This window comes from Panthera onca, chromosome B3 (genome assembly GCF_046562875.1).
Source record: "Panthera onca isolate mPanOnc1 chromosome B3, mPanOnc1 haplotype 2, whole genome shotgun sequence".
Lineage (NCBI taxonomy): Eukaryota > Metazoa > Chordata > Mammalia > Carnivora > Felidae > Panthera > Panthera onca.
In genome coordinates this window covers 114,881,866-114,907,067 of record NC_138344.1, presented here as the reverse complement: position 1 = coordinate 114,907,067, position 25,202 = coordinate 114,881,866, and the positions used below count along the sequence as shown (strand labels likewise).

General features: G+C 46.1%; 1 protein-coding gene across 3 annotated transcripts in view; it reads right to left on the bottom strand.

Annotated features, from left to right (window-relative positions):
- SMOC1 (SPARC related modular calcium binding 1) overlaps window positions 1-25,202 on the bottom strand; it is a 156,865-nt gene that overhangs the window by 73,103 nt on the left and 58,560 nt on the right. For all 3 annotated transcript variants that reach the window (XM_060620165.3, XM_060620166.3, XM_060620167.3), the window contains exons 2-3: window positions 10,169-10,334; window positions 8,892-9,004 (exon numbers count right to left, since the gene is read on the bottom strand). In XM_060620165.3, coding sequence (XP_060476148.1) covers window positions 8,892-9,004; window positions 10,169-10,334 — 279 coding nt within the window. The remainder of the gene's footprint in view (window positions 1-8,891; window positions 9,005-10,168; window positions 10,335-25,202) is intronic.

The window sequence follows — 25,202 nt, the reverse complement described above, 5'->3', positions numbered from 1 at the left end:
CAAGCCACTTTCAACACCCAGACCAAAACACACCTACGATCAAGCATCATTTATTCGATTTTGTGTGTGTGTGTGTGTGTTTAATTTTTTAATTTTAATAGCTTTTTTTTAATTTTAATTTTTTCTACCTCATTAATTCCTTTTCCCCATTCAAAATGACAAAATGAAGAATTCACCCCAAAAGAAAGAGCAGGAAGAAACGCCAGCCAGGGACTTAACCAACACAGATACAAGCAAGATGTCTGAACCAGAATTTAGAATCACGATAATAAGAATACTAGCTGGAGCCAAAAATGGATTAGAATCGCTTTCTGCAGAGATAAAAGAAGTAGAAGCTAGTCAGGATGAAATAAAAAATGCTATAACTGAGCTGCAATCTTGAATGGATGCTGTGGCAGCCAGGATGGATGATACAGAACAGAGAATCAGTGATATAGAGGACAAACTTATGGAGAATAATGAAACAGAGAAGAAGAGGGAGATTAAGGCAAAAGAGCACGATTTAAGTATTAGAGAAATCAGTGACTCATTAAAAAGGAACAACATCAGAATCATAGGGGTCCCAGAAGAGGAAGAGAGAGAAATAGGGGTAGAAGGGTTATGTGAGCAAATCATAGCAGAAAACTTTCCTAACCTGGGGAAAGACACAGACATCAAAATCCAGGAAGCACAGAGGACTCCCATTAGATTCAACAAAAACCGACCATCAACAAGGCATATCATACACAAATTCACAAAATACTCACGCAAGGAGAGAATCATGAAAGCAGCAAGGGACAAGAAGTCCTTGACCTACAAGGGAAGACAGATCAAGTTTGCAGCAGACCTATCTACAGAAACTTGGCAAGCCAGAAAGGAGTGGCAGGATATAGTCAATGTGCTGAATCAGAAAAATATGCAGCCAAGAATTCTTTATCCAGCAAGGCTGTCATTCAAAATAAAAGGAGAGATAAAAAGTTTCCCAGACAAACACAAATTAAAGGAGTTTGTGACCACTAAACCAGCCCTGCAAGGAATTTTAAGGGGGACTCTCTGAGGGGAGAAAAGATGAAAAAATACATACATACATACCAAAAGCAACAAAGATTAGAAAGGACCAGAGAACAACACATTAAAGGATCATACACCATGATCAAGTGGGATTTATTCCAGGGATGCAAGGATAGTTCAATATCCACAAATCAATCAAAGTGATAGAGCACATCAACAAAATGAAAGATAAAAATGATATGATCATCTTAACAGATATAGAAAAGGTATTTGAAAAAATTCAACATCCATTTATGATTAAAACTTCTCAACAAAGTGGATATAGAGTGAATGTACCTCCACATAATAAAGACCATATATGACAAACTCAATGCTAATATTATTCTCAATAATGAAAAGCTAAAAGCTTTTCCTCTAAGATCAGGAGCAAGATAAGGAGCCTTATCTTCCCCCATTTTTATTCAACATAGTATTGGAAATCCTAGCCACAATAATTAGGCAAAGAAAAGAAAGAAAGGCCATTTAAATAGGAAAAGAAGTAAAACTTGCAGTATTTGCAGATGACATGATACTATATATAGAAAACCTTAAAGCTTCCACCAAAAAGCTGTTAGAATAAGCGAGTTCTGTAAAGTTGAAGGACACAAGATTAATATACAAAAATCTGTTGTGTTTCTATGCAGTAATAACAAAATATTAGAAAGAGAAATCAAGAAAACAATCCTATTTACAATTGCATCAAAAAGAATATATATTTACAAATAAATTTAACCAAGGAGGTGAAAGACCTATACACTGAAAACTGTAAGACATTAGAGAAAGAAATTAAGAAAGACACAAATAAGTGCAAAGATATTTTGTGCTCACGGATTGTAAGAATTAATATTGCTTAAATGTCCACACTACCCAAAGCAATCTACAGATCCAATGCAATCCCTTTCAAAATTCCAATGGCATTTTCAACAGAACTAGAACAAATAACTATAAAATTTGTATGGAACCTACAAGCCCCTGAATAGCCAAAGTAATCTGGTGAAAGAACAAAGTCAGAGGTACCATACTTCCAGATTTCAAACTATACTACAAAGCTATAGTAATCAAAACAGTATGGTATTGGCATTCAAACAGACACATACACCAATGGGCCAGAATCGAGAGCCCAGAAATTAACCCATGCCTATATGGTCAGTTCATATATGACAAAGGAGGCAAGAATATACAAAGAGGAAAGGACAGTCTTCAATAAATAGTATTGGAAAAATTGGACAGCCACATGCAAAAGAATGAAACTGGACCACTATTTTACACCATATACCAAAATAAACTCAAAATGGGTTAAATTTTGAATGTAAGACCTGAAACCATAAAAATCCTAGAAGAAAACATAAGCAATAAGCTCCCTGACATAAGTCTTATTAGCAATGTTTCATTTTGGGTTTTTTTGGTTTTTTATTGGTTTGTTTTTGTTTTTTGTTTTGTTTTGGATCTGACCCCAAAGGCAAGAGAAACAAAAGCAAAAATAGACAAATGGGACTATATCAAACTAAAAAGCTTCTGCACAAAGAAGGAAACCATCAAGCAAATGAAAAGGCAACCTATGTATTCAATAAGAGGTTAATATCCAAATATATAAAGAACTCATGCAACTTAACAAAAAACACAATCCAATTTAAAAATGAACAAAGGATCTGAATAGACATTTTTACAAAGAAGACATACAGATGGCCAACAGGCACATGAAAAGATATTCAATATCACTAATTGTCAGGAAAATGAAAATCAAAACCACGGTGAGATAGCATTCAGAATGGCTAATATAAAAAAGACAAGAAATAAATATAGAGTGGAGAAAAGGGAACCTTTATACTCTATTGGTGTGAATGTATATTGGTGCACCACTATAGAAATAATATGGAGGTTCCTAAAAAAAAATTAAAAATAGAACTACCATATAATCCAATAATTCCACTTCTGGGTATTATCTAAAGAAAATGAAAATATTAATTCAAAAAGATATAAGAACCCCTATATTCACTGCAGCATTATTTACAATAGCCAAGATATGAAGACAATCTAAGGGTCCAACAACAGATGAATGGACAAAGAAAACATGGGGTGTGTGTGTGTGTGTGTGTGTGTGTGTGTGTGCACAATAGAATACTATTTAGCCATAAAAAAGGATTAAATCTTGCCATTTGTGACAACATGGATGAACCTTGACAGTATTACACTAAGTGAAATAAGTCAGACAGTGAAAGACAAATACGGCATGATTTTGTTTATATGTAGACTCTAAAAAGCAAAACAAACAAACAAAGCAAAACCGAGATACAGAGAACAGACTGTGGTTCCAAGGGGACAGGGGTTGGCAGGTGTGAAATAGATCAAGGGAACAAGAAGTATAAACTTCCAGTTATAAAATAAATAAGTCATGAGGATGTAATGTAGAGCATAAGGAATATCATCAATAATATTATATTAAATTTGTATGGGGATGGATGGTAACTAGACTTATTGAGATGATCATTTCACAATGTGTACAAAAGTTGAATCATTATGCTGTACACCTGAAACTAATATAATATGGTAATGGTACATCAATTATACTTCAATAACATTTTTTTACATTAGGTAGATTTATATGTAATTAACCTGGAAGTAAGTCCACAATGTAATTAGCTTAAGAAAATATTATTAAAAGATATATGATATCACACCATTTTTGTCCTAAATAATGATAATCCTGCACAAAGGAAAAAAAACTGGAGGGTTAGAGAATTAATTGTTGCTCTTTCATGGAGATGAGATCATTGGCTCTACTTTTTTACCTTATGTCCTTGTGCATTATCAGAATTCTTCTCTTACAAAGTAGGTGTAACTTTTCTATTTAGAACAAAATGAAAATATTTCTATTTTAAATTATTTGATTAATGAAGTTCCTACCATACCCACATACACCCACTACATGAAATGAGCCTCTGTAACACATCATTTTATTAGATGCAGAGTATGGCAGCCGTGAATTGCATATAAATTATGTCTAATTTATTTACATAATTCTCTATTATTGGATATTTACATTGTTTGCAAATGTTTGCTACTATAAGCAGAACTTAGATAAAATTCCTTGTGGCTACGGATTTGTACAGATTTTTAATTGTTTCCTTAGAATAAATTCCTAGAAGTGGAAGTATAGGCACAAGATGTGGCCACAACCAAGGACTTTTGACCCATTTTGCAAAACTATCCCACAAACTGCCAATGCCAATGCCAATTTACTTTCCAAACTGCAAAGTGGGGGTAGTTTTTTCCCTTTAGCAATTCTCAATAGTTAATAGTATTCAAGCCTGAATATTACCATCTTTTCTCCAATTTTTAACAATTTGGTCAGCAAAATGACATTTTTTTTAAATGTGTATTTCTTTCCTTACTAAGGAAAGTGACAGGACTCATATTCACTCATTGGCTATTTGTTACTACTGTGTGGCTGCTGGTTGGTTATCTCTTGTCTGCTTTTCTACTAGGATCTCCTTCCTTCTGGTGTGTAAGAATTCTTTATATATTAGCCCTTTGTCATTAAGGCTACTATATGTCACGTGTGTTTTAGTACTGGTTAAGGTTTTATGTTCAGAAATTTTAATTGGTATTTATTTTCTCAACAATAAAATGTGCTCAGAATTCCAAATTACTGACTTGTAAATGGGCGTTTGAAATATAACCAGTTGTACATGTATGGCCTTGTATACTAGCTACTTTATTATTGGTTCTCGTATCTTTTCTGCACATAAGCTCCTTGAAGGCACAAGTCGTGACATTTCTTAAACCCTCCATGCCAACCAGCACACGGTGCACAACACAGAGGAACTCCAAAATGTTTGAGATGAAAAACACCGTGTCTGGGATGTGCTTTGAAGCAATCCAGTTTGGGACGTGAGATGAAAACGAGGCAGAAATGAAACAGAATCGGCCACATGTTCATTATTGTTGAAGCTGGGTGACAGATACATGGAGTTCATTATACTATTATTTCTTTTTTGTATATTTGAAGATTTCTATAACCAAAAGGATTTTTTCTTTCTTTTTCCCTTTCTTTCTTTCTTTCTTTCTTTCTTTCTTTCTTTCTTTCTCTCTCTTTCTTTCTTTCTTCCTTTTTCCCCCCATTATCGATTGATCACCAGCATCACAGTGGGGACTTCTGGAATAACAATGGTGATGAAAATGAATTACATACGCATCAAGGCCACTTTTATAGCATAAAAAAGTCAAAAGCACAGGCCTTGAAATTAGGTAGCCCTGGGTACAAATCCTTTCTAGTGCAGTGACCTTGAACCAGTTATTCAACCTCTTTGAAATTTAGTTTTCTTTTATAAATAAGGGTATTAGTAACTACCTCAAAGGGTTCCAGTAAAGATTAATGGGTGTAAAACCCAGTGCCTAGCACCAAGTAACACTCAGTAGAGTAGATCATTATTACTCAGTGATGCACAAGCCTGACAAACTCCAGCCAACATTTCCTGGTGGTGCTAATCCAATCCCCTTCCACTACGGGCCGGGCTTTCAGTTCATCAGTTTGGGCATCAGACAACTGCTTGGCAGAGGACTTGGCAGAACAGATGTCGGGAATTTCGTTCCTGACGCCCAGAAGAGAAAACAGATAAGGCCGCAGGAAAGGACAAAGCACTTAACTCCCAGCCTTACTCAGCAGGTCACCAGAGAGCCTTAACTCCACATTCCGATGATGCAATCAAGAACAAGAGTGATGAAGTCCTTCCAACAGCAGGTCATTCAAAACCTTGACCAAACACTATCATCACCTGGGGAGCTTAAAATGTTTGGGGTCCCACTCCTAGCATTTGGGGGGCAGACTCGGTATCAAGGTTTTTAAAAGGCACATGTGACCTAATGTGCACCACCCTGCTGTGTTAAGTTGGGGTGGGGGCTGGGGGACACACAAAGAGGACAGGGAAACAAGGAAGAGAACAGAGACCTCTGCGTCCCACATGAACCCCATTAAAACCAACCAACTCATGTGGTCCCAAGCTGTGTCCCATGCCAAACAAATCCAGTCCCATTAGGGTCCCCTTGCTCCCTCCATAAGCCTCAAGAGCATGATACTGCGTTACAATTCACAGGGCCAAGATATGGTAATAACATCGTGATGTGCGCATATCAATATTCTAAAGAATATTAAAGCAGCACAGCTGGTCGCTGGATTTGGGTCTTAACAAAACAAAACAAGACAAAAGTCCAGCTAAGTGACAGCAGAGGCTGGGGGAGGGAGAAAGCATTTTGTCTCGCAGCCCTTGGGCAGCCTGTCGATGCAACTGAAGCACACTCAAAGAGGCAGCCTCATTTTGTGAAGTTGTCGCAGCGTCTTTGATCAAGGGAAAGAGCACATCCATTTCAATCACTGTAACGAGGACAGGCCGGCGGGCCGGCTGTCTGGCTGCCCGGCTGCCCACCGGGGCGAGCCAGCCTCGAGCCTGGAGACACATGGCAGTGCTTAGCGTGTCAAACAAATGAAGGGGTTCTCGACTGTCTATCCAACCTCTGCTGAACTTCAGAGGCCCTCTCTTTTAGCAATTCTGCCCCGACTAATCTGGAAGTTCCTTTCCGGCAAACACCACCTGGCCTGCCCTGGCCTCGCCAAAAGAAAAGCTGGCCAGCAGCTGTGTGTCGCGAGGCAGAGGACACTTCAGAACCAGGAGGGCAGGGGTCAACCTTCTCATAAGCAACACACTGGGGATTACACAATCCTAGAGAAAGGGGGAAATGACGGCCATCCACTCCGCCTCCTCCCTATGACCTCTACCCCCATCCCGGCCCCAAAGTGGTAGAGGGAGGTCTGATGATCTCCCCTGCACGTGAATTCCCAGCAGTGCAGTTTCAAATACATACACAAACGTCACCTGCGTTCTTTTCACCAGAAGACATAAAAAAATAAAACACTGATGAGGGGGGAGTCTCAACAAAAGGCTTCATGTTCCTTAAGTGACGTCACCCGTAACACCTTAGGGAGGCGTGAGTAGAACCAGAGTAGATATGGGAGTAATGATGACGAACGTGCAAGATGCTTAAATAGCATTTGTGTGTTCCCAGTGTCGTGCACACGGTAACATATTTAACCCTCACCCCGGCCCTATGAGGGAAGCTATAGTGACTCTCATTAAGAACGGTAGTCACTGTAGTAACATGTAATAATATGTACAGTGTAATTATTATGGTTATATAGGATAATAACGGAGATCATAATCCCCGTTGCTCACAGAAGGACACTGAAGCCCAGAGATGCTCAGTGACTCGCCTGACGTGGGGGGGTGGGCATCACACCCGGGCGGTGTGGCTCCAGGGCCCACGCTCGAACCACAGCATGAGACTGCCTCCCTGCACTCCCCACCTCAGTTTCCTTGGCAGCTGCCAGTTTAGAGGGCCCCAGAACACGGAGGACCAGGAAGACATGGGCGCTAGCAGGGTCTGAGTGTGAATCCTGGCTCTGCCACTCCTTGTCCCTATAAATGGGGACACCAACACCCACCTCACAGGCCTGCGGTGAGGCTTACGTGAGAAAATGAACAAGGGCGCCTCTCACAGGGTCGGCAGCCAAGGTCAGTGTAATCTAGCAGCTCTCAATCCTGGCCAAATGTGTGAACTGGCTACGAACTTTAAGAAATACGATGCCTAGGGGCACGTGGGGTGGCTCAGTCAGTTAAGTGTCAGACTCTTGGTTTCTGCCCAGGTCATGATCTCACGTTTCGTGAGTTCAAGCCCCACGTCTGCGCTGACAGCTAGGAGCCTGCTTGAGATCCTCTCTCTCCGTCTCTCTATGTCCCTCCCCTGCTCACGTGCACACTTTCTAAATAAATAAACAAACTTAAAAAATATGATGCCCAAACCCTTCCCCAACACCCGTCCACGCTTCCCAACAAGCGTCAGTCTGAAATCAGCAAGCCCCAGGCCCAGCCCTGAAAAGAAACACGAAACCCATGAAACCAAAGGCCAGGCTACACCCTTTGCCCCCTTGATTCAGAATTACAGAGAAGCTTTGAAACCTCTGAAGCCTCTGCTTCCAGCCCTAAGGTAGTGGGACTCCCCCAAATGGGGCCCTGTTCCACAAAGGGAGAAGCAGGCACCACGATCACCCCAACCATGTGGCTGGCTCACCCTCGTCCAGCGAACTTCCCTACTTTCACCCTGACAACACCTTCATCCAGCTGCCTCCCACCCCCCCACCGAGACGACATCCCCCATCTAGCCTCAAAGCTTTGTAAAGGGGCATCCTATTGTCCCCATGCTGCCTGTTTTAGAAATAGTTGTGCCAACGTCACTATTACACAAAGCAGTAGCCAGAAGACAATGCAGGATGAGACGTGGGACGGCCTGAAAAGAAATGTTAAAATCTGGGTGCGTGCATGTGCACACACGCGTGCACACGCTCGCACTCACACCAAGAATCGTGGGACAATGGGTACTCAGAGGGAGCAGTGCTTCGTTCAAGGACTGGGGGTAGGAAGAAGGGGAGTGCAGAAGGGGTAGAAATAAACAGTGATGGGATTACCAGGGGTTGCCCATGGAAACTGGCTGGGATAAGAAAAATAATCAGTCAGCATTTGACAGAAGAGAAAAATGGAGACAGCCAGCAGGGAGCATGGGGACCAAGCAATACCAGTTTCCTGGCTCAGACTTCCATGCCCCTTTTTCAGGACCCACTGCCAGCTGGCAAAAGGTGGCATGGAGAGCCCAGGAGGGGGAATGCAGGCACCAGAAGGTAGTACCAGAAGGTGTCAAAGAGCCCTCAGCTGTTTCCCAGAAAGCAAAGGCTCTGAGGGGCCCTCCCACTCTCAAGCGCCTCCCCTTGGCCTCAGTCCAGGAAATCAGGCTGAGAGACTTGGCCAAGGCTTCACCTGGGTAAAAGAGCCATCCTCGCTGCACTCCGGGACAAACACCGCCTCCTGGGGCTTCTTGGCTTGCTCTAGGGCCTGCGCTCGCTCCAGGCGACACTTGCTCTGGCCAGCGTCTATAAGAGGAGAGGAGGAGCACATTTCATATTTCACCCGGATCCGCACTGGAGCCATGGGACAAAATGGCTGCCCAGTACTAGGAATGCTGAGAGAAAACCTCTCTGCCTGTGGGTGAGCCCACAATACCACCAACTGGATTTTCTAACAACACAAAGGCAGTGGCTAATAAGTGCTGCTCGGCCTCATCGTCCCCTTAATGTTGACCTTAGAAAAGCCAGGGAGGCATATTTATACCAGATTCTGCTTATTTTTTTCTCCCAAGTACCTTTAGCCACACCCACCTCCAACCAGGGGAAATTTTTTTTCACTGGGCTTATTAAAAAACTTGCAAGCCCAAGGGGTCTCAAAGATGTTTTATGGTTTAAGAATTGCAAGCACTTTCTTTGGAACACCAAAAGCTCTAGGGCAGCCTGCTCAGTCTTATGCCATTTCCGACAACAGCTCGACGCAGCGCAGCCCAGAGCCGATTAAATCACAAACTCCAATCCCCACAGGGCCTAGGAAAGTGATATAAATTAGGGGACTGAACTGGGTGTGCAAAGAACGGCACTCAGCTTGGAGACACCACAGGGAGTGCTGGGGACTGCGGCAAAGTGCAGAACGGGCTCCCCTTTAGAGGAGGAAGCTGCTACTCAGATCTAGCCATGTGTTTCCCTGTGGGAGGGAACACAGACCTAACATTACCAGGGCTTCCAATTATTTATGAGAAGTACCAAAATCCAGATTTTTATGTTGAATCTCTCAATTTTGAAATGTTGTCTCAAATGTTTTTAATATTTTTAAACACGCGAGCAGCCCAAACAAAACCCATCTGTTGGCCAGCCATTTGGAATCCCTACTCAGGAGCCAACAATAACGTCTTGCCATTTTAAGCATCTCCATTTACAAAAACGAAAAATACGAATAAATGGCACCAGCCAGAGAGCAGCATGTCTCTCTAAGCCCTAGCCTGGTGGCAGTGTTGGAAGGACAGAAAAGTACTCATTCCTTCAGGTAGGCCAGTTCTCCTTCCCATGTTCCCTGGTGGGAGGGCGGAGGGTTAGTGGCAAACAAAATGAACAGATGCATTCTGAGTTTCCCATGAAACTTCAAGCACAGCACGAAGGGAGCCATGCGGCCCGGGAGCCTCGTTGCGGCTGGGCGAATGTGCCCATACTCACCTTTGCATCTACCGCGATGTACCACACCCAGGGTCGGGTCTCTGCACTTGGCTCGCTGGTACTCACACATGGACTCGTAGGACCTGCCATCGGAGGCACAGATGGGTTTGGGCTGGGTCCTGGAGCAGTGGAGGTTGCACTGCGGGTCACGGTCACTTATGAGGAACTAGGTTGGAGAAAAGTGAAAGAGTACAGAGGTTACGTTTGCAAGAAAAGCAGGGGTGAGCCCATGTCTTACAATACTGCCTCGCCTTGGGGCGCAGGTCCAGAATAAACCCAAAGTCAATAACCCCTAGAAGTGGAAGGGAACTCAGCCGCCACGAAGTCTAACCAAGGAAAGCATCTTGTGCTAAGTCATTCACAGGCAGGATCTCATTAATCCTCACAACAGCCCTATGAAATAGGAACTATTTATTTTGCAGATAAAGAAAATCAAGCCAGAAAGAGGGAACTTGTCCAACGTTACACAGCTAGAAGTGACGGATTTGAACCTAGATCGGTCAGAAGTCAAATCAAAGCTTTCGCCACCGGGATATTCAGCCTCTCCATCTTTGCATGTAGTCACATGACCCCTGTTTGGGTACTTCCCCAAATCAGCAACTCACTAGCAATCTCTGCATCCCAGCTTTGGGGAGTTTCATTGATTAGAGAGTAGTACTGAGACCCAACTCCATCCCCCTTCAACTTCTGACCATTGTTCTCTGGCAGAGGTAAGTGATTTTCTCTGAGAAAAGGATTTCCTGATTTAAAAAGATAACAATCGGATTGGGAAATACTGAGTTAAACAGGTTTCCTTGCTGCAGGACTGCTCGACATCTTTGATATATTCTTATACACTGTGATAGCAGCAAATTGTGTGCTACTCTTCCTGTTGAGCTAATTCCCTCCCTTGAATCTGGGCCAGCCTCAGTAATTTGACCAATAAAATGCTGTGGAAATGATGTTTGGGGCCTTTTGAGCAAGGTCATAGGAAGCTTTACAGTTTCCTCCCAGGCCTCTCACAACACTCACTCTGAAGGAACTCAGTACATAAGAAGCCGAAGAGCCCTGAGACTGCCATGCTATGAGGAAGCCCAAGCTAGCATGTGACAAAACCAGGTGCAGAGAGAAATGCCCAACCAACCCAGGCACAGAGATATGTGAGTGAAGAAGCTGTTAGATGAGTCCACCCCCCACTATCATCTGATTGCATAAAAATAATAAAAATAAATTAAAATAATCGCATGAGACACCCCAAGTGAGAACCACCCAGCTGATCCCAGTCAACCCATGGAACTGTAAGGGATGATAATAAACTGATGTATTAGGCCATTAAATTTTGTGGTAGTTTGTTACACAGCAATAGATAACCAGGTCAAGGGGCATGCAGAATGATGCATCTCCCACTTACCTGACCGTGAACCCTTTTTTTAGTGAATCCCTGTTAGCAAGTATAGGATACAGCTGGAAAACAGTAATTGGATCACAGAATCCGTGAGCTTCTGTTGCATAACCCATGATTAGGCTGCAGGGGCTGCATGCACTCTTATCTACCCCTAAAGAGCAGAGCTCTAAGCCCACTCAAGGCTCTTTATCAGTACAAGTTAACAGAATGCATATTCCACAATAATGCATGGTAAGGTCGTGAGCACACATCTGGCCACTGGTGATACTGGAGTGACTGAATAATCACACCAAACTCAGAGGATCTAGGGAGGGTGTGAATACAACCCCTGTTTCCGATGTATCTTCAGGCCCTTTGTGCAAAGCAAATAAATGAGAGTTTGACCCTTTTCCAGAACAGCAGAGGGAGTCCGCAGGCAGTACCTCTCCCTTCAAGGGAGCACCAGGAAAACATACCCCACCCCGGCCAAATTCCAGGAGAGTCCAAGCCTGTCTTCTAGGGCACGCACTGTCCCCCAAATGCGAGACCGGTTCCTCCTGCGATCCTGACCTCCTGCCTGAATGCTGGCTGGTCAGCACAGGGAGAGAACAGCTGAGGGCTGAAACCATGCAGCCCTCCTCAGGATGGACAGTGCACCTTGCCTTCCCTGCAGACCCTCTGGGCTCCCACACACACGGGTTCAACCTGAATCCTGCCCAAGCCCAAAAGGAAATGTCCTGATAGCATCTCATAGTAGAGTCTAGTGCTCTGGGAGGGAAACCAATAATATAGAGAACCATATCCAGAGGAAGCCCACTGCCTCCCAGGCTGCCACACAGAGGAGAGAGTTTGAGCTGACAGGATAGTGGAAAGGGGTAGTGCCATCCACACCTCAACCCTGCATGAGATCCTTGGCCTCACTGCCCTCAGGTTCACCCTGTTTGAAACCCTTGAGTGGTGTCCTATTGCCCCTCAGGACCTTCACACAGTCTCACAGGCCTGGCAGAATCTGACCTTGGGGGCCTCCTCCCCAGCCTCAGCTCTTACCGCTTCGTCCTCACCTCGCCCACCGCTGGTCAGGCACACTGGCCTGCTTTCCGTTTCCCAAATGAGCTTCATTTGCTCCTACTTCCAGGCCTTTGGACACACTGTGCCTTCTCCCTTCCCTCCCACCCCTACTTCAGATTTCAGCTCACATCATCTCTTTTAGGAGGCTTTCCCTGACTCTCACAGATGAGCACGGGTCTCCTAGAATAACTTCTCACACGTCACTTTTCCTTCCCGGCACTGAATACAGTTTGTGACGATGAACTATGTGAGTTGATTAACAATGGAATCCCCAACTCCGAATCCCGCAAAGACAAGGAGAATGTCTATTTGGCTTGTGAATACATCCCCAGCATCGAGCACAAGGCCGGGGCACTCAGGCATCTGAGGGGTGAATGTGTCCCTGTAGCAGCATCTCCCACGTGCTATTACCTCAAAAGCGACTGGTGTAATGTGACAGGTCTGGCCTTGAAGGCTCCTGCCATAACCCCAGGGGATCACTGGGCCACTCCCACACCCCCATGCCCTGAGCTTTCCCCTCTGTGCCAACCCCACATTCTATGGTGGCTGAGGTGGTCCACAACTTCCTGCCCCAGCTCCACCTCAGAACTTAAGCTGGCTCTGAGATTGAAAGGTGGGTCTTTTCTCTCCTACCCCACCCAGGCCCGTCTGCCACTACAACTGTCTCTGCCTAAAGCGACCGTGTGCCATGGAAAGCTTGGACCCCAAAGGTCTAGCTGAATGAGGCGGGCTTGGGAAGCCCTGGCCACAGGCTCCTGGATGGACACAGGACACAGGTGGCTGCAACCCACAAAGCCGGTCTCAAAACATCTCTCTTCCTCCCTCTGGATGGATGGCTCTCCCAGACCCATGCCTAACCTGTCTGCAGCCTAGAAATGCAGCCAGACCTGGCTCTGTAATTCTGCCTGGTGAGCAGCCGGCACCTGGGCCGAGGGTGGGATCGGTGTCCTCACATCCAGGCTTCTCCAGGCCAACCAGTGACCCTGAGACCGTCTGAGAGCAGGCCATGGCTCTGCTGTTATCACCACCGCCTCATCTGTGGACCCACGTGCTACTTACCTGCAGTGTGGCCTGCCTTTAAGACCTACTTGGTTAGGTTAATTTGCCACGGGAATCAGCAGGATCCAAGGAAAAACATGCCCTTTCTTTCTCAGGATCGGACAAGGACAGAACTATCTGTATCTCCTAAAGCCTGGGAAAACCCAGGAACTCATCCTTGGTCACAAAGGGATTTGGTAGCCAGACCTTAACTCTGAAGATCGGTAACAATAGGAACTAATAATTAGGTATCACTTCCACTGTGTTCGCTAATTTAAGCTTTACAATAAGCCTATGATAGGCAGAGTAAGCTACAAACCTAATGTTACAGATGAGGAGACCAAAGCCCAGGTAACTCTTCTAAGCACAGGGTGTGAGTGTTGGAAGTGACACCCACAGCCTGGCTCGAAGCCGTGCTTCCAACTACACCAAAACCGCCCTTCTTTATTACAGGGCAAGTCTGCAAACAGAAGGTCCGCCCCTCCTGCACAACTGGATTCCCAAAGTCAAAAGCCATTTACCAAAAGCCTACTGTGTGCCAGCCACCAACCACTAAAGACCCAGACAAGACAGGACTGCCTGGGAGAAGAGCCTCACAGGGCTCGTGTTCACCTTAAAAAGCAGGCATCGAAAGAGACAAAGTTCCTTTTCAAACCCAAGGAGATTGCCCTGTTCTCTCTTCCTCAGCTCACGGGAGAGGAGAGCTGTGGGCGTCACCGTGGCATTGAACTGCAAGCCATAAATTTGGTTTGGAAATGGCTTGCTCTGGGCCAACAGAGACGCTAGGACAGCTGTGCCAGAGACAAGCTTAATGACTAGGGGAACATTCTGTCTGAAAACAGGTTAAAGAGCTTCAGAGGAAGCCCCACCCACCCCCAACACACGGAGATCCTTCCCACCTCCACAAGGGCTCCCCAAAGGTTCCATCTAGAAATTACTGGCCCCTGAGGCCAAGTAAAAAAGTTCCGAGACAGCACGGGGCCATTGCTAAAAGACTGTCTTGCCCCATCTGTGGTGTCTCATTTTCATCTGTTTTAGGAACTGTGTGTATTTGTGGTTGTTTAAAAAAAAAAAAAGGCAATGAGTTCTATAAAATGGACTTTTAATAGGATGACTATGCCCTAATATGATCACCCAAACCTCCACGGCCTGAGGGGATTACTTTAGGTCCACAGACACTGTTTATTGAGCCATGCATTCATCTACTTTTGTCCTCAATAAGCCAGCACTATGAGCCCAGCACTGCATGAGGCATGGCAAACAGAACATAACCAACATAGTCCCACCCCCCAGTGAGCTTACACTCTAGGGTGGAGACAACAAGCAAGCAGACAGTGGCCATACAGCAAGGGAACAGGATGCTGCAGGGCCTCAAGAGGATTTAGTCCTAGGGACTCTGCAAGGCTAAAAGCCACACAGTCCAACAGAACTGTCTGCAATGACAAACGAGTTCTATATCTGTGCTGTCCAACACAGTGGCCACAAACCACATGTGGCTATTGAGCCCTAAAATGTAGCTAATGCAACTGAGGAACTGAATTTTTAGTTGCATTTAATTTTAGTTAAATTTGCATAGCCGCGTGTGGCTAGGGGCTACCATATTCACGAGCACAGTTACAGAGGTGGGGGTGTGGGGGGAGGGGACAGAGACACTCATCCTTGCTGGAGTTTCTCCTAGTTGAGCCAAGCTAAGACTCACTGGACCATGGGAAAAAAGAAGCAGATCATTTCTGCATTTTGAAACTGGACATGAAATCAGTTCATTACTTATTGGTCAACAGCAGGACTGCCTAGGAGTTCATCAATCTACCTGAGGTCACAAAGTTGGCTTTTTCCTCTCTTCTGCAGGAGTTAGGGGTTCAGGCTACAAGTGCCCAGCACCGGCCTATGGCCTGGGTCAGTTCTCTCAACACAGAGACCAAACTCAGTCTGAGTCACCCTGTTGTACCTGAACCTCCGAGCCACAGACATCTGCTGTAGGCTCAAAAGCCGCCATGGTTGAAGGAAGTTTTTGGTATTGGGTTGGGGGCTGGGGGAGGGCAAGCTGTCTCCCCAGCTAGACAAAGCCTGGACTATTTCCTTCGGGGGGGTGGGGGGAAATAGTATTTCCATAAAAATCCTCACATACATTCCCTTCCTTCTTCCTAACCAAAAGACAACAAAAACAAAACAATTATGCTAAATATGATTGCATAATACGGAAACCAAACAAAAGGGGCCAGGACAATTGTGAGTTTGCAATCATCTGCTACTCCCACCCTCTCTCTCCTTGGGGAGTGAATGATTCCAAAGCAAACACACAGCAGTTTATGTTTTGCTCACATTTGTAAAGTAGGACAAGCACTTGAAATACATATAAACAACCCATCCTTCCTAGTGGAAAAGTAAGCTACCAGCTGGGGACTGTCGTCTCCAGAGAAGAGACGGAGGTGGATGAAGTCGGTGTCAGACTAACAATCCCTTCTGTCCGAAATGCACACAGGCTCCAGCAGAGTAGAATGCAAACCCTTTTGCACTGGGAGACCACTCCAGTGCCACAAGCTGTGTTAGGTTTGACTGACTTCCAAGTTTCCATGACAATACAGGGAACAACAGAGGCAGCCTAAGGTTCCATCTAGGAGGAGATGTTCGAGTCTGTAGAATATGGAATTGGTTTTGCAGTCTTCACTTCCACCTGTACCACGCTGATTTAACCAGCATCTGAAATTCTTAATCGGCATTTTTCTGGTAACACGTGTATCTCTCTACTTTTCCCAGCTATAGAAGAGGGGGCAGGAGCCATTCTAAACAGCCGGGGCAGCGCCTGAGCCACTGTGCCTAGAAATGGGAAGGCCACAATTTGGAGTAGCAAGTGGCTTTCCCCTTTATGAGCTCAGAGCCAAAACTCACAGGCCAAACTCAACTGATGTGAGGTTTTCTTTAGTAAACTTCTGCATAACACGGCTCCAGCTACTCACTTTTGATATTTTTGCTTCGCTTAGCTGTTCCTGCAAAGCAAACCGTCCCCGAACTTAGTGACTTTAAATAACTGATCATTTCTCTCGAGTCCATGGCTTGGCTGGGCTCAGCTGGGAGATTCTTCTGCTCCGCAAGGTGTCAGCTGAGGTGACACATTTGGCTACCTTCAGTTGGGAGCTTGGCTGGGGCTGGAACATCCACTGTGGCTTTACTCACTGGTGCCTCCGTTGGAGCATCTGAAAAAAACTATGGTGCTGGCTGGGCCTCTCTCTCCAGCAGGCTTTTCTTGCTTATCCATAATGACTTCCTTCAGTCCTTTACCTCCTGCCTAGATGTTTGACCCTGCCACCAAAGTTTTCTCCCCACTCAAGTTCAAATTCCATACTGCGCTGAGCTCGTCATCCCAGAAAGCAAATGTTTTCATGTTTTAAACACCACCAGTAGCTCCTTGGAGCTCTTGCTGCATTGTGCTCAGATTTCCATCAAAACCCTCAGCACACCGCACCATCATTCGTGTGTTTATATGTCTGTGAAGGACTGTGTCCTGTGTCTCTTTACATACACGGGGCCTAACACTGCCCGATCTAAAGCAGTGTTCAGTAACAAACCTTACCTAAAACATATCCCGGATAAGAAGCTCCCCCTTTTTTTTTTATCACTTACTGTGAAAAGAGATCTTTGTCCAACCACCACCAAAAGCTTAAAATTCTCAAACGCATAGAGTAATGTAAGCTGTTTGTTCTTGTCTTTCCTTTGAAGGAACATCTATTAGATAAGGAAAGCTGTACATTAAACACAGGATTTTTCCCCTTGAATTAAAGGAAAAGGAGTCACAAAGACATTGAAGGGGATGTACCGGAGTGGCTGAGACAGGACCCATATACCCACGGCAGATATCATCATTAAGCAGCCAAGCAACTCATTCCCGGTGAGGCTGCCCCTGCAGGAATCCTTCTCACACAGCCCTCCCCCAGCCTTCCTACGACCCTGCAGATAAGTTATCCCTTCCCTAAGTTAGCCAGTAATCTGAGGGGCCCAGGGTTGCTGAGCCCGAAGTGAGTATGTGTCAAGGTAGAAAACTCTGATAATGGTATCAATGAGTCCTTTATAAGTCAGATTTTTGGCACCCTGAATTCACTTTTCCACAGAATGAAGATTGTAAGTAATGGTGAGTTTCCCGGCCCAAACTGCAAACGCTTACTTGGAAGGACTGGGTAGGGGAATGATCCCTACCTGTGCGCCTGCTCTGTCGGTATTGGTATCACAGTACAGGTTCTTCCCCTCCGCGCCCCCAGCTGCATAGGAATGGTTAGCCCCCACTGCACTGTTCCTGCCTCAGGACTTGCTGGCCCTTCCCCTGGACTGGGCCCCAACCTCATACCTCCCATCCATCCTTCCAATTTCAGCGCAGATGCTGCTTCTTTGGGGCACTGACTTCCCAAGTCAATCAGGACCCCCGTGACGAGTCTCCTTAACAGCCTCTGCTTTCCACTGTGCTCTGTGTCACAACTGCAATTAAGTCACCAGCAGTTTAATTGTATGTTCCTTGCCCAGGAACCGAGATTTGGGTGCCACGCCGCTGGATCCCCAGTTCCCAGCAGGGGCCTTGCCCCAAGCGGGCACTCGATAAGTACTTATGATGGAATAAATGAGGAGGAGGCCGAGGCCCCGCTGGGTCAGGCTAGTTAAGTGGCGGGCACTCTTTCTGTCTGCCTCTAAAAGGCCAAACTCCTTCTGCTACACCACACTGCCTCCTTTGGCACAGGGTACAGCACTGAGCCCAAGGGCTGGCTGGGGGTGGAGGGGGCTCTGTTGATAGCTCTGGCAGGGTCTCCGGCCTTGGCTCCTCGGTGGCAGGAGAGGAGAAGGGTCTACAGGCAAAGCGAGCTTTCCCAAGGGAGGGATGTTCTCCCGTCACGTTTGTGACTCAAAGTCCAGCTCGAGTTTTTAGAACCCAGGCACCACAGAGCATTTCCAGGAGGTAACTCTGCCATTGAAAAAGGCAAAAAAGCCACTCCTGGAGCCACTGCCTGGAACAAAGAGTAGAGAACCACATTCCAGATGCTGAGCCGTAGCTCAGCCTCTTACTCTCCAGCCAGGGACTGTCCACCTCTTGTCACTTGCTTCACCATCTGCAAAGCTGGGCTTTGGTCTTTTCCCCCGGGGCCTGCGTCTTTGGGAACAAAGAGCAATTTCACATTAAAATGTCACTCACCCACCCACTATCTAATCCATCATCTGCATGGAAAGTCCACATCCCTATTTCTGCCAGCTCGCTCTCACCCTTCCTTGACCCCACGACCACTGCATTTACACAGGTGCAACGGAGGGTCTCGATCTGGCGGCTTCGGGGTGGGGCGCGAGAAGATGGAGGAGGGGAGATAAGGGAGGTCAAAGGGAAGGGGAGGTCTGCAGCCACGGTGGTGTCTGCTCTTCTTCTACACGCTTCCACCGCGGGGCCTGACAACAGCATGCCCCCCGATTAAAGGGCTTTTCACGCTGCTGAGGGAAAGCAGACATCCCCCTCCAGCTGTTCGGCAGCTGGAACCACTTCTGTTGTTTTAGCCAGGAGAGGCCTGACCTTTGTCACCCCACTCCCACCCCCTCCCCAAGGGAGGAATTTAGTGGTCACCCCACCCCATCCACCCAGCTTCCCTCCTCCCTGTGCCCCCCACCGCTATGGGGATGACCGGTCAGGACCCAGGGGAGAAGGCTGTCCCAGGCCAGGTGCCACAGTGGGGGGACAGGAAGGGAGGGAGGGTCAGTAGGTTGGACAAAGCATCTGGGACCCTGGGTCCAAAGAGGCACTGACAAGGTAGGCACTAACAAGAGGTAGGACTGACTCAGATGCTTCCAGTTCACACAGACCCATCCACACCCCGCTACGTGCCCCCTGCTCATCTATGAGAAAGGCAGGGCAGATAAAGTGTGGGTTAGGGTCCACATTATCAAATTCCAAAATAGGAAGCGTGATTCTAAGTGAAAGGAACCAGACTCAAAAAGCCACATACTGCATGACTCCATGTATATGACATTCGGAAAGAGGCAAAGCTGTTCGGATATCAGTGATTGCCAGGGATTGGAAGGAGGCAGAGAAGCATGAGAGAATGGGGGTGGGCAGAATATTCTCTATCTTGGTTATGTTGGTGGTCATACAACTACATAAACATTAGAGACCATAAAAGTGTCCACCTAATAAGGGCAATTTCTACTATACGTACATCATACCTCAATAACCAAAAATAACCCTAAAACTAAAGAAAAATAACGCCAAAGCATGTTTGTTTTGAATGGCACATCAGACCTCCCAGAGGCAGTCGAAGAGGTTTCTGGAGATTTCTTTGCCCACTCCCTCAATTACCAGGCATTGCTCCGTGCATTGAGGGTTATAAAAAAAAAAAAAAAAAAAAAAAAAAGGCAAGAACAAAGGCCCTGCCCCCCTAAAGCTGAGCTGGTTGCAAACACTGGCATGCACACAGCTAACTCCATAGGGATTGCATTTGCAACAGCAGCGACCAGGAAGCAAAGACTAAGTCACAGACAAAAGGGAGGCATGTTTGAAAATGGGATGCCAAGAAGTCTGAGATGTGGTGTGGCTAACTCTAAAGAAGAGAGAGGGGAAAAGAGGAGAGGGGAGAAAAGAAAGAATAAAGAGGCATCCATTCAGCAAAGAACTGCTGAGCGCCTATTCTGCCCCCAGACTATGCTGAGTGCTGAGGACAGACCAGCTGCCCCCTTGTTCTAGGGGGTCAGAGGAAGAGGTCCATTCAGACTAGAAGGATCCAGGAGGATTTCTCAGAGAAGGGGCCATTAAGGGGATTTTAAAGAATTTCCATAAGCAGGAAGGGATGTCACAAGGGCATCTTAAGCAACAGTGATGGGTACACGGAAATAAAGAAGCAAACTCATTTTAAAAAATAGATTAGAGGGGCACCTGGGTGGCTCAGTCAGTTGAGCATCCAACTCTTGGTTTTGGCTCAGGTCGTGATCTCACGGTCTGTGAGTTCAAGCTCACTGCACAGAGCCTGCTTCGGATCCCCTGTGTCCTTCTTTCTGGCTCTCTCCCACTCTCTCTCTCTCAAAAATAAATTTAAAATGAATAATAATAATAATAGTAGTAGTAGATTAGAAATGACCATTTAGGGGAGAAATAAGGCTCTTGGGCCAGGTTGGAAGGGTCTTGAAAATTCCCAGTTGTCTTTTTTTTTTTTTTTTTTTTAAGAATTGGAAGCCAGTGAAGGAAGTAAAAGGCAAGGTCAGACAAATCCCTGGTAGGGGTATGAAAGACCACAGAGACTGATCGGGAAGTTATGGTAGCTACATGCAGCAGGAAGGGAAAAAGGGGGGCATACTGGGGCCAAGGAAGTGGCCGGAGAAGGCTACTGGATGAGCTAAGAGCATCAGGAACCAAACAGCTGTCTGTAGAGAGTAAGCGTGCTTGCTGCCCAGGGGGGATGGTCTGTGGACTCTGTCACAGCCCTGTTGGACTCCCACAGGCGATGAAGGGACACGTGGGGTGCCACAGGCATGCATGTTGGCAAGGAAGAAGAAATGGAGGATGAGTGGAGATAAAAATATCTTTTTGAATGAGTGGAATCCTTACAGCTTAAAAACCGTTTCGTTTTCAGCCCTCCCTGGTCACAAACAGGGAATCAGCCTTTCAATCAGAGGCAAACAGCATTGATTTTTATTTCCTGCCTGCACTCCTCATCACTAAATACTAGCCAGTGAACTTATGAAGTGAGGGCGTGGAGAGTCACCTGCCTATCTGCCCCCCCATCTCTGCCACCAGCATAAATAAAAACTCCGTCACTCCAAATAAACACAGCACTCTCCAGGACCCAGGACCCACATTTTTTTCACTTCTCTCAGCCCACAAGCACTGGGGAAAAAATAAGTAAAGGTTAAGTTGATGGCCAATAAGGAGCAACAAAATGGTCTTGTATTTGGACTGTACCCAAGAGATGGTGGGTTACAGACAGAACCCAGACTTGGATGCAAAGCCAAGAGCACAGGGAAGGAGCTCTTAAGTGCCTGCTTGGGTCTAGATGCCCAGCCCTTCAATCAAAGAGACACACGCATCTGGTAGTAAGGATCTGCTAAATTAGCACTATCTCTCCACCTGGCAACAGCAATGGATTCTGCCAAGGGGAGTGGCTCCTTACAAGGTTATCCTGAACATTCTTACAGGCTCCGTCCAGTGACATGCTCCAAGTTTTCACTGGGTGTTACTAAGAATGGACTAACACGTCACTGAACATCCTGGCTAGTGGCAGTGGGAACCAGACAAGGCTGCACACCCTGGCCCCGCCCCCCCATATTCTGTCCCACTGTCACTAGCAGCATTTTATGTGATATGTTACATGTGTTTTACAACGGGGAGCGGGGGGGGGTGGGTAATGAGTGAGGAGATTGGTCAGGATCAGAGCTACCAACTATGGGGCTGGGGGTTAGCTGGGGTCAGTCCCGATATAGCTGGGTGCTGGGCAGTGACTGAGCCCCTCTGGTTGGAAGGACAAGGTCCCAAAACAGAATTGTTTTCACAAAAGACTTGAAGGGATTCTGGGCAAAGTGGGAGGTGAAGAATCTGAAAAGGCTGTTCAAGAGACTCGAGAACACTCTGAGAGATTCTAGGCATGCACAGAGCTACTTGAGAGCCTAGGTGACAAAGAGACACAGAAATGAGGCAGGTCTTTCCCCCACTTCGGCATGAAACCCAGCCCTGCTCTGGCAACTGAATCAACAGCTTTGGCCGCAGCTGGAGAGAGTTCCATTGGCACAGATGCTGGTGTTCTCATGGTGGGAACTGCCAGCAATGAGGTTCCTTTGGGCAAAGGGGAAAATCATGACCAGTTTGTGGAAATATTTAAAGCACCCCAATGCTGTTTGAGTAGATGAGGGTCTTGAAGTCATTGCAATTTGAGAGTAAAGGTAAATGTGGCACCATTTTGTAATCACAGGCAGAAGACGTTTGGAAATACCAGTTGTAGAAATAGACGCTAATGGGAGTGAAGTCTACTTAGCAGGCTGTGGGAGTCAAAACAAGCAGCCCCAAGCTTAGGAAGAATTTGTGAAGGCCAAATGAAAATCTGGAGATCAATTTTCCAAAACAGCGACACTGCATATGATCGTCAGGCTCCCAGGCTGGTCAACAAAATGCCTCAGTAGCTCATAATATGGCTGAAATAAAGCTAACAACACTTGGCCCAGAGTAGGCTGGAGAGTTTTGAGGTAGGTGGGAGTTGGATAGTCTCCCCAAAAAAAGAGCTAGTCAACTGAACCTGTTCGTGACTGAGGTATGAGTATATCCACAGTGTGGATGCCTGTACACGCGTGTGTGCACATGCACAAACACTTGGAAGTATCTTCAGCGGGGTGCATAATCACTAGCTTTTGTTCAAGGGTCTAGGGTCAAGCACGTTGAAGAAGAGAGCTGCTAACTAAGTTACTTGAAAACGCAACAGCACTGGAAGTCTATTTCCCTCTCCTGGTGGATTTACCCTGCACTCTCAGATGTAACAATATGTTCCCCAAAGAGGTGAATTGAGACCCTATTTAGTGAGACCTCATACCATCCACAGAAGTCATGATCAGACACTCCTAGTCCCTCCTACAACAGGCCAGTTGTGCCAAGTGAGCCCCCCCTCACACAGAGTGCTCCCTGCCCCCACCCCTCACCCCAACAGCCCCCCTCTAGCCACCTGGGTGGTGAAGAAGCCTACGAGCCTCCTTCAGGACTAACCCGCTTCACCTGAAAGACAGACTTTTGTGTTGGCCAAGTCTCCTCTCTCATCCAGCCACTGGGCCACCTTTAACCCTCTCAAGCCCACCAGTTGGGATTCCTGGTGCTGCTACTATTAGTTTTCTGACCTTAGGAGATATTTGTCCACTCACATTTGTCACAGTGAATCCTGTGACTCTTACCACTGACTGCTCCCATTATCAGCACAAAGCGCCCCAAACCAGCCCCACCATGGCCCACCCAAGATAAAAGACTTCCACACTAAGTCTAAACATGGTGGGAGGAAGAGGCAGGAGTATTACACCCTGGGAACTACTTCATGGCTCCATAATAACTAAATGGAGAAACCGGTGCACTTCCAAGGTCATGGGATTATCACAAAGAAAAATGTCATCGTAATGCCGGTCTCATTTGGTCAAGATACGGTGGCATTTGTATAGGCTCATCTTCGTATCCACAGACACGGTGGAGCAATTTATACCGACAAGGGAGATAACAGAGGATGAAGCACTTTATCCACAGCACTTGAGGAAATCCACTCCCTCCCAGCACTAAGCCCTGGGGATGAAAGCTGAGCAAGTACAGACTGAAACAAACAGAAGAGGAAATCCCAGGCTTGCTATGTCATCGAATTATGCTGGGCTGTGTGTGCTTCCACTGTGTGTGTCCTTTTATTGCTGTTTCCACAGTCATCTTGAGATCCTGCTATACTGGTTCTGGGCACCAGATCACCAAGCACACCTACACACACACACACACACACACACACACGCATGCGCGCGTGCTCAGACATAGGCGCGTGCATGCACACACACACACACACACAGCCCGCAAAGTCACTTACAGACAAAAGGGAAGAAGAAATAGTTTGGCCCACGTGGGATTCCCATGCGCCATGTAAAACCTGGTGCTGTCAGACCATCTTGGGCTGAAAATCCCCACTGTGTCACTCAGACAAAGATTAATTGCTGCTGTCCAGAGCCCAGGCTCACATCTTACTTCACACAAGTGTGAGGCTGTTCTGGGCAGGAGAGAAATCCTGTTGACCCAAACTGGGCCAAGGAAAAGTAAATAGAACCATGTCAAATTCTACAGGCAGGAATGGAAGATTAGTGGAAAACCAAAGCAAGCCCACTCCTAAGGGAGAGAGAGAATGGTTCTTCGTTTTCCAACCCTTCTGGTTTCTGGGCACAGAGAAAGTCTTTCTTTTAAGGATAAAGCCTGTATTTGACTTTGGAGGATCTTTTTCTTTTAGTCCAGACATTCATAATATTTCCCTCAAACACCAGGTCAGACAACACGATGGAGAGGACATCTACCTTTGCAACAAGCAGCTTGTGTCTGGTAAGCAAGCCTGTGGAAACGACATAGCAGAGGGCAGGCTGAATCTACCTGGGAGGGCCTCAGGATGCACCAAGCAAGCCTGCACATCCCTAAGGATTGGGACTTCTCGGGCTTTCTGACGTGATGTATGATGTCCAATGCCCACAAAGACTCAGCACCGAAGACTTTTAATCCAGCCTCCAAAGGAGTTCTCAAGACTTTTTATTAGCCAAGGAAATGTTCACAATATAAAGTTCAGTAAAACCAAAACAGAATATCAAATATATACGTGTATAGATAGCTAGATATAGATAATAGACATGTGAATATATACACACATACGCATACACATGCATACATATAATACATACATGTGCACATATATACATATGTATATCTTCCGCTCCAGGAAGAGGCAACGAAAGATAGAAGGAAATACACCAAAACGTTAATAGTGGCTATCTCTAAATGGTAGAAACACAAATAGGCTTGTTTTTTTTCTTTGTACTTTTTATTTTCCAAGTTTCCTGTTAGGAGATTGG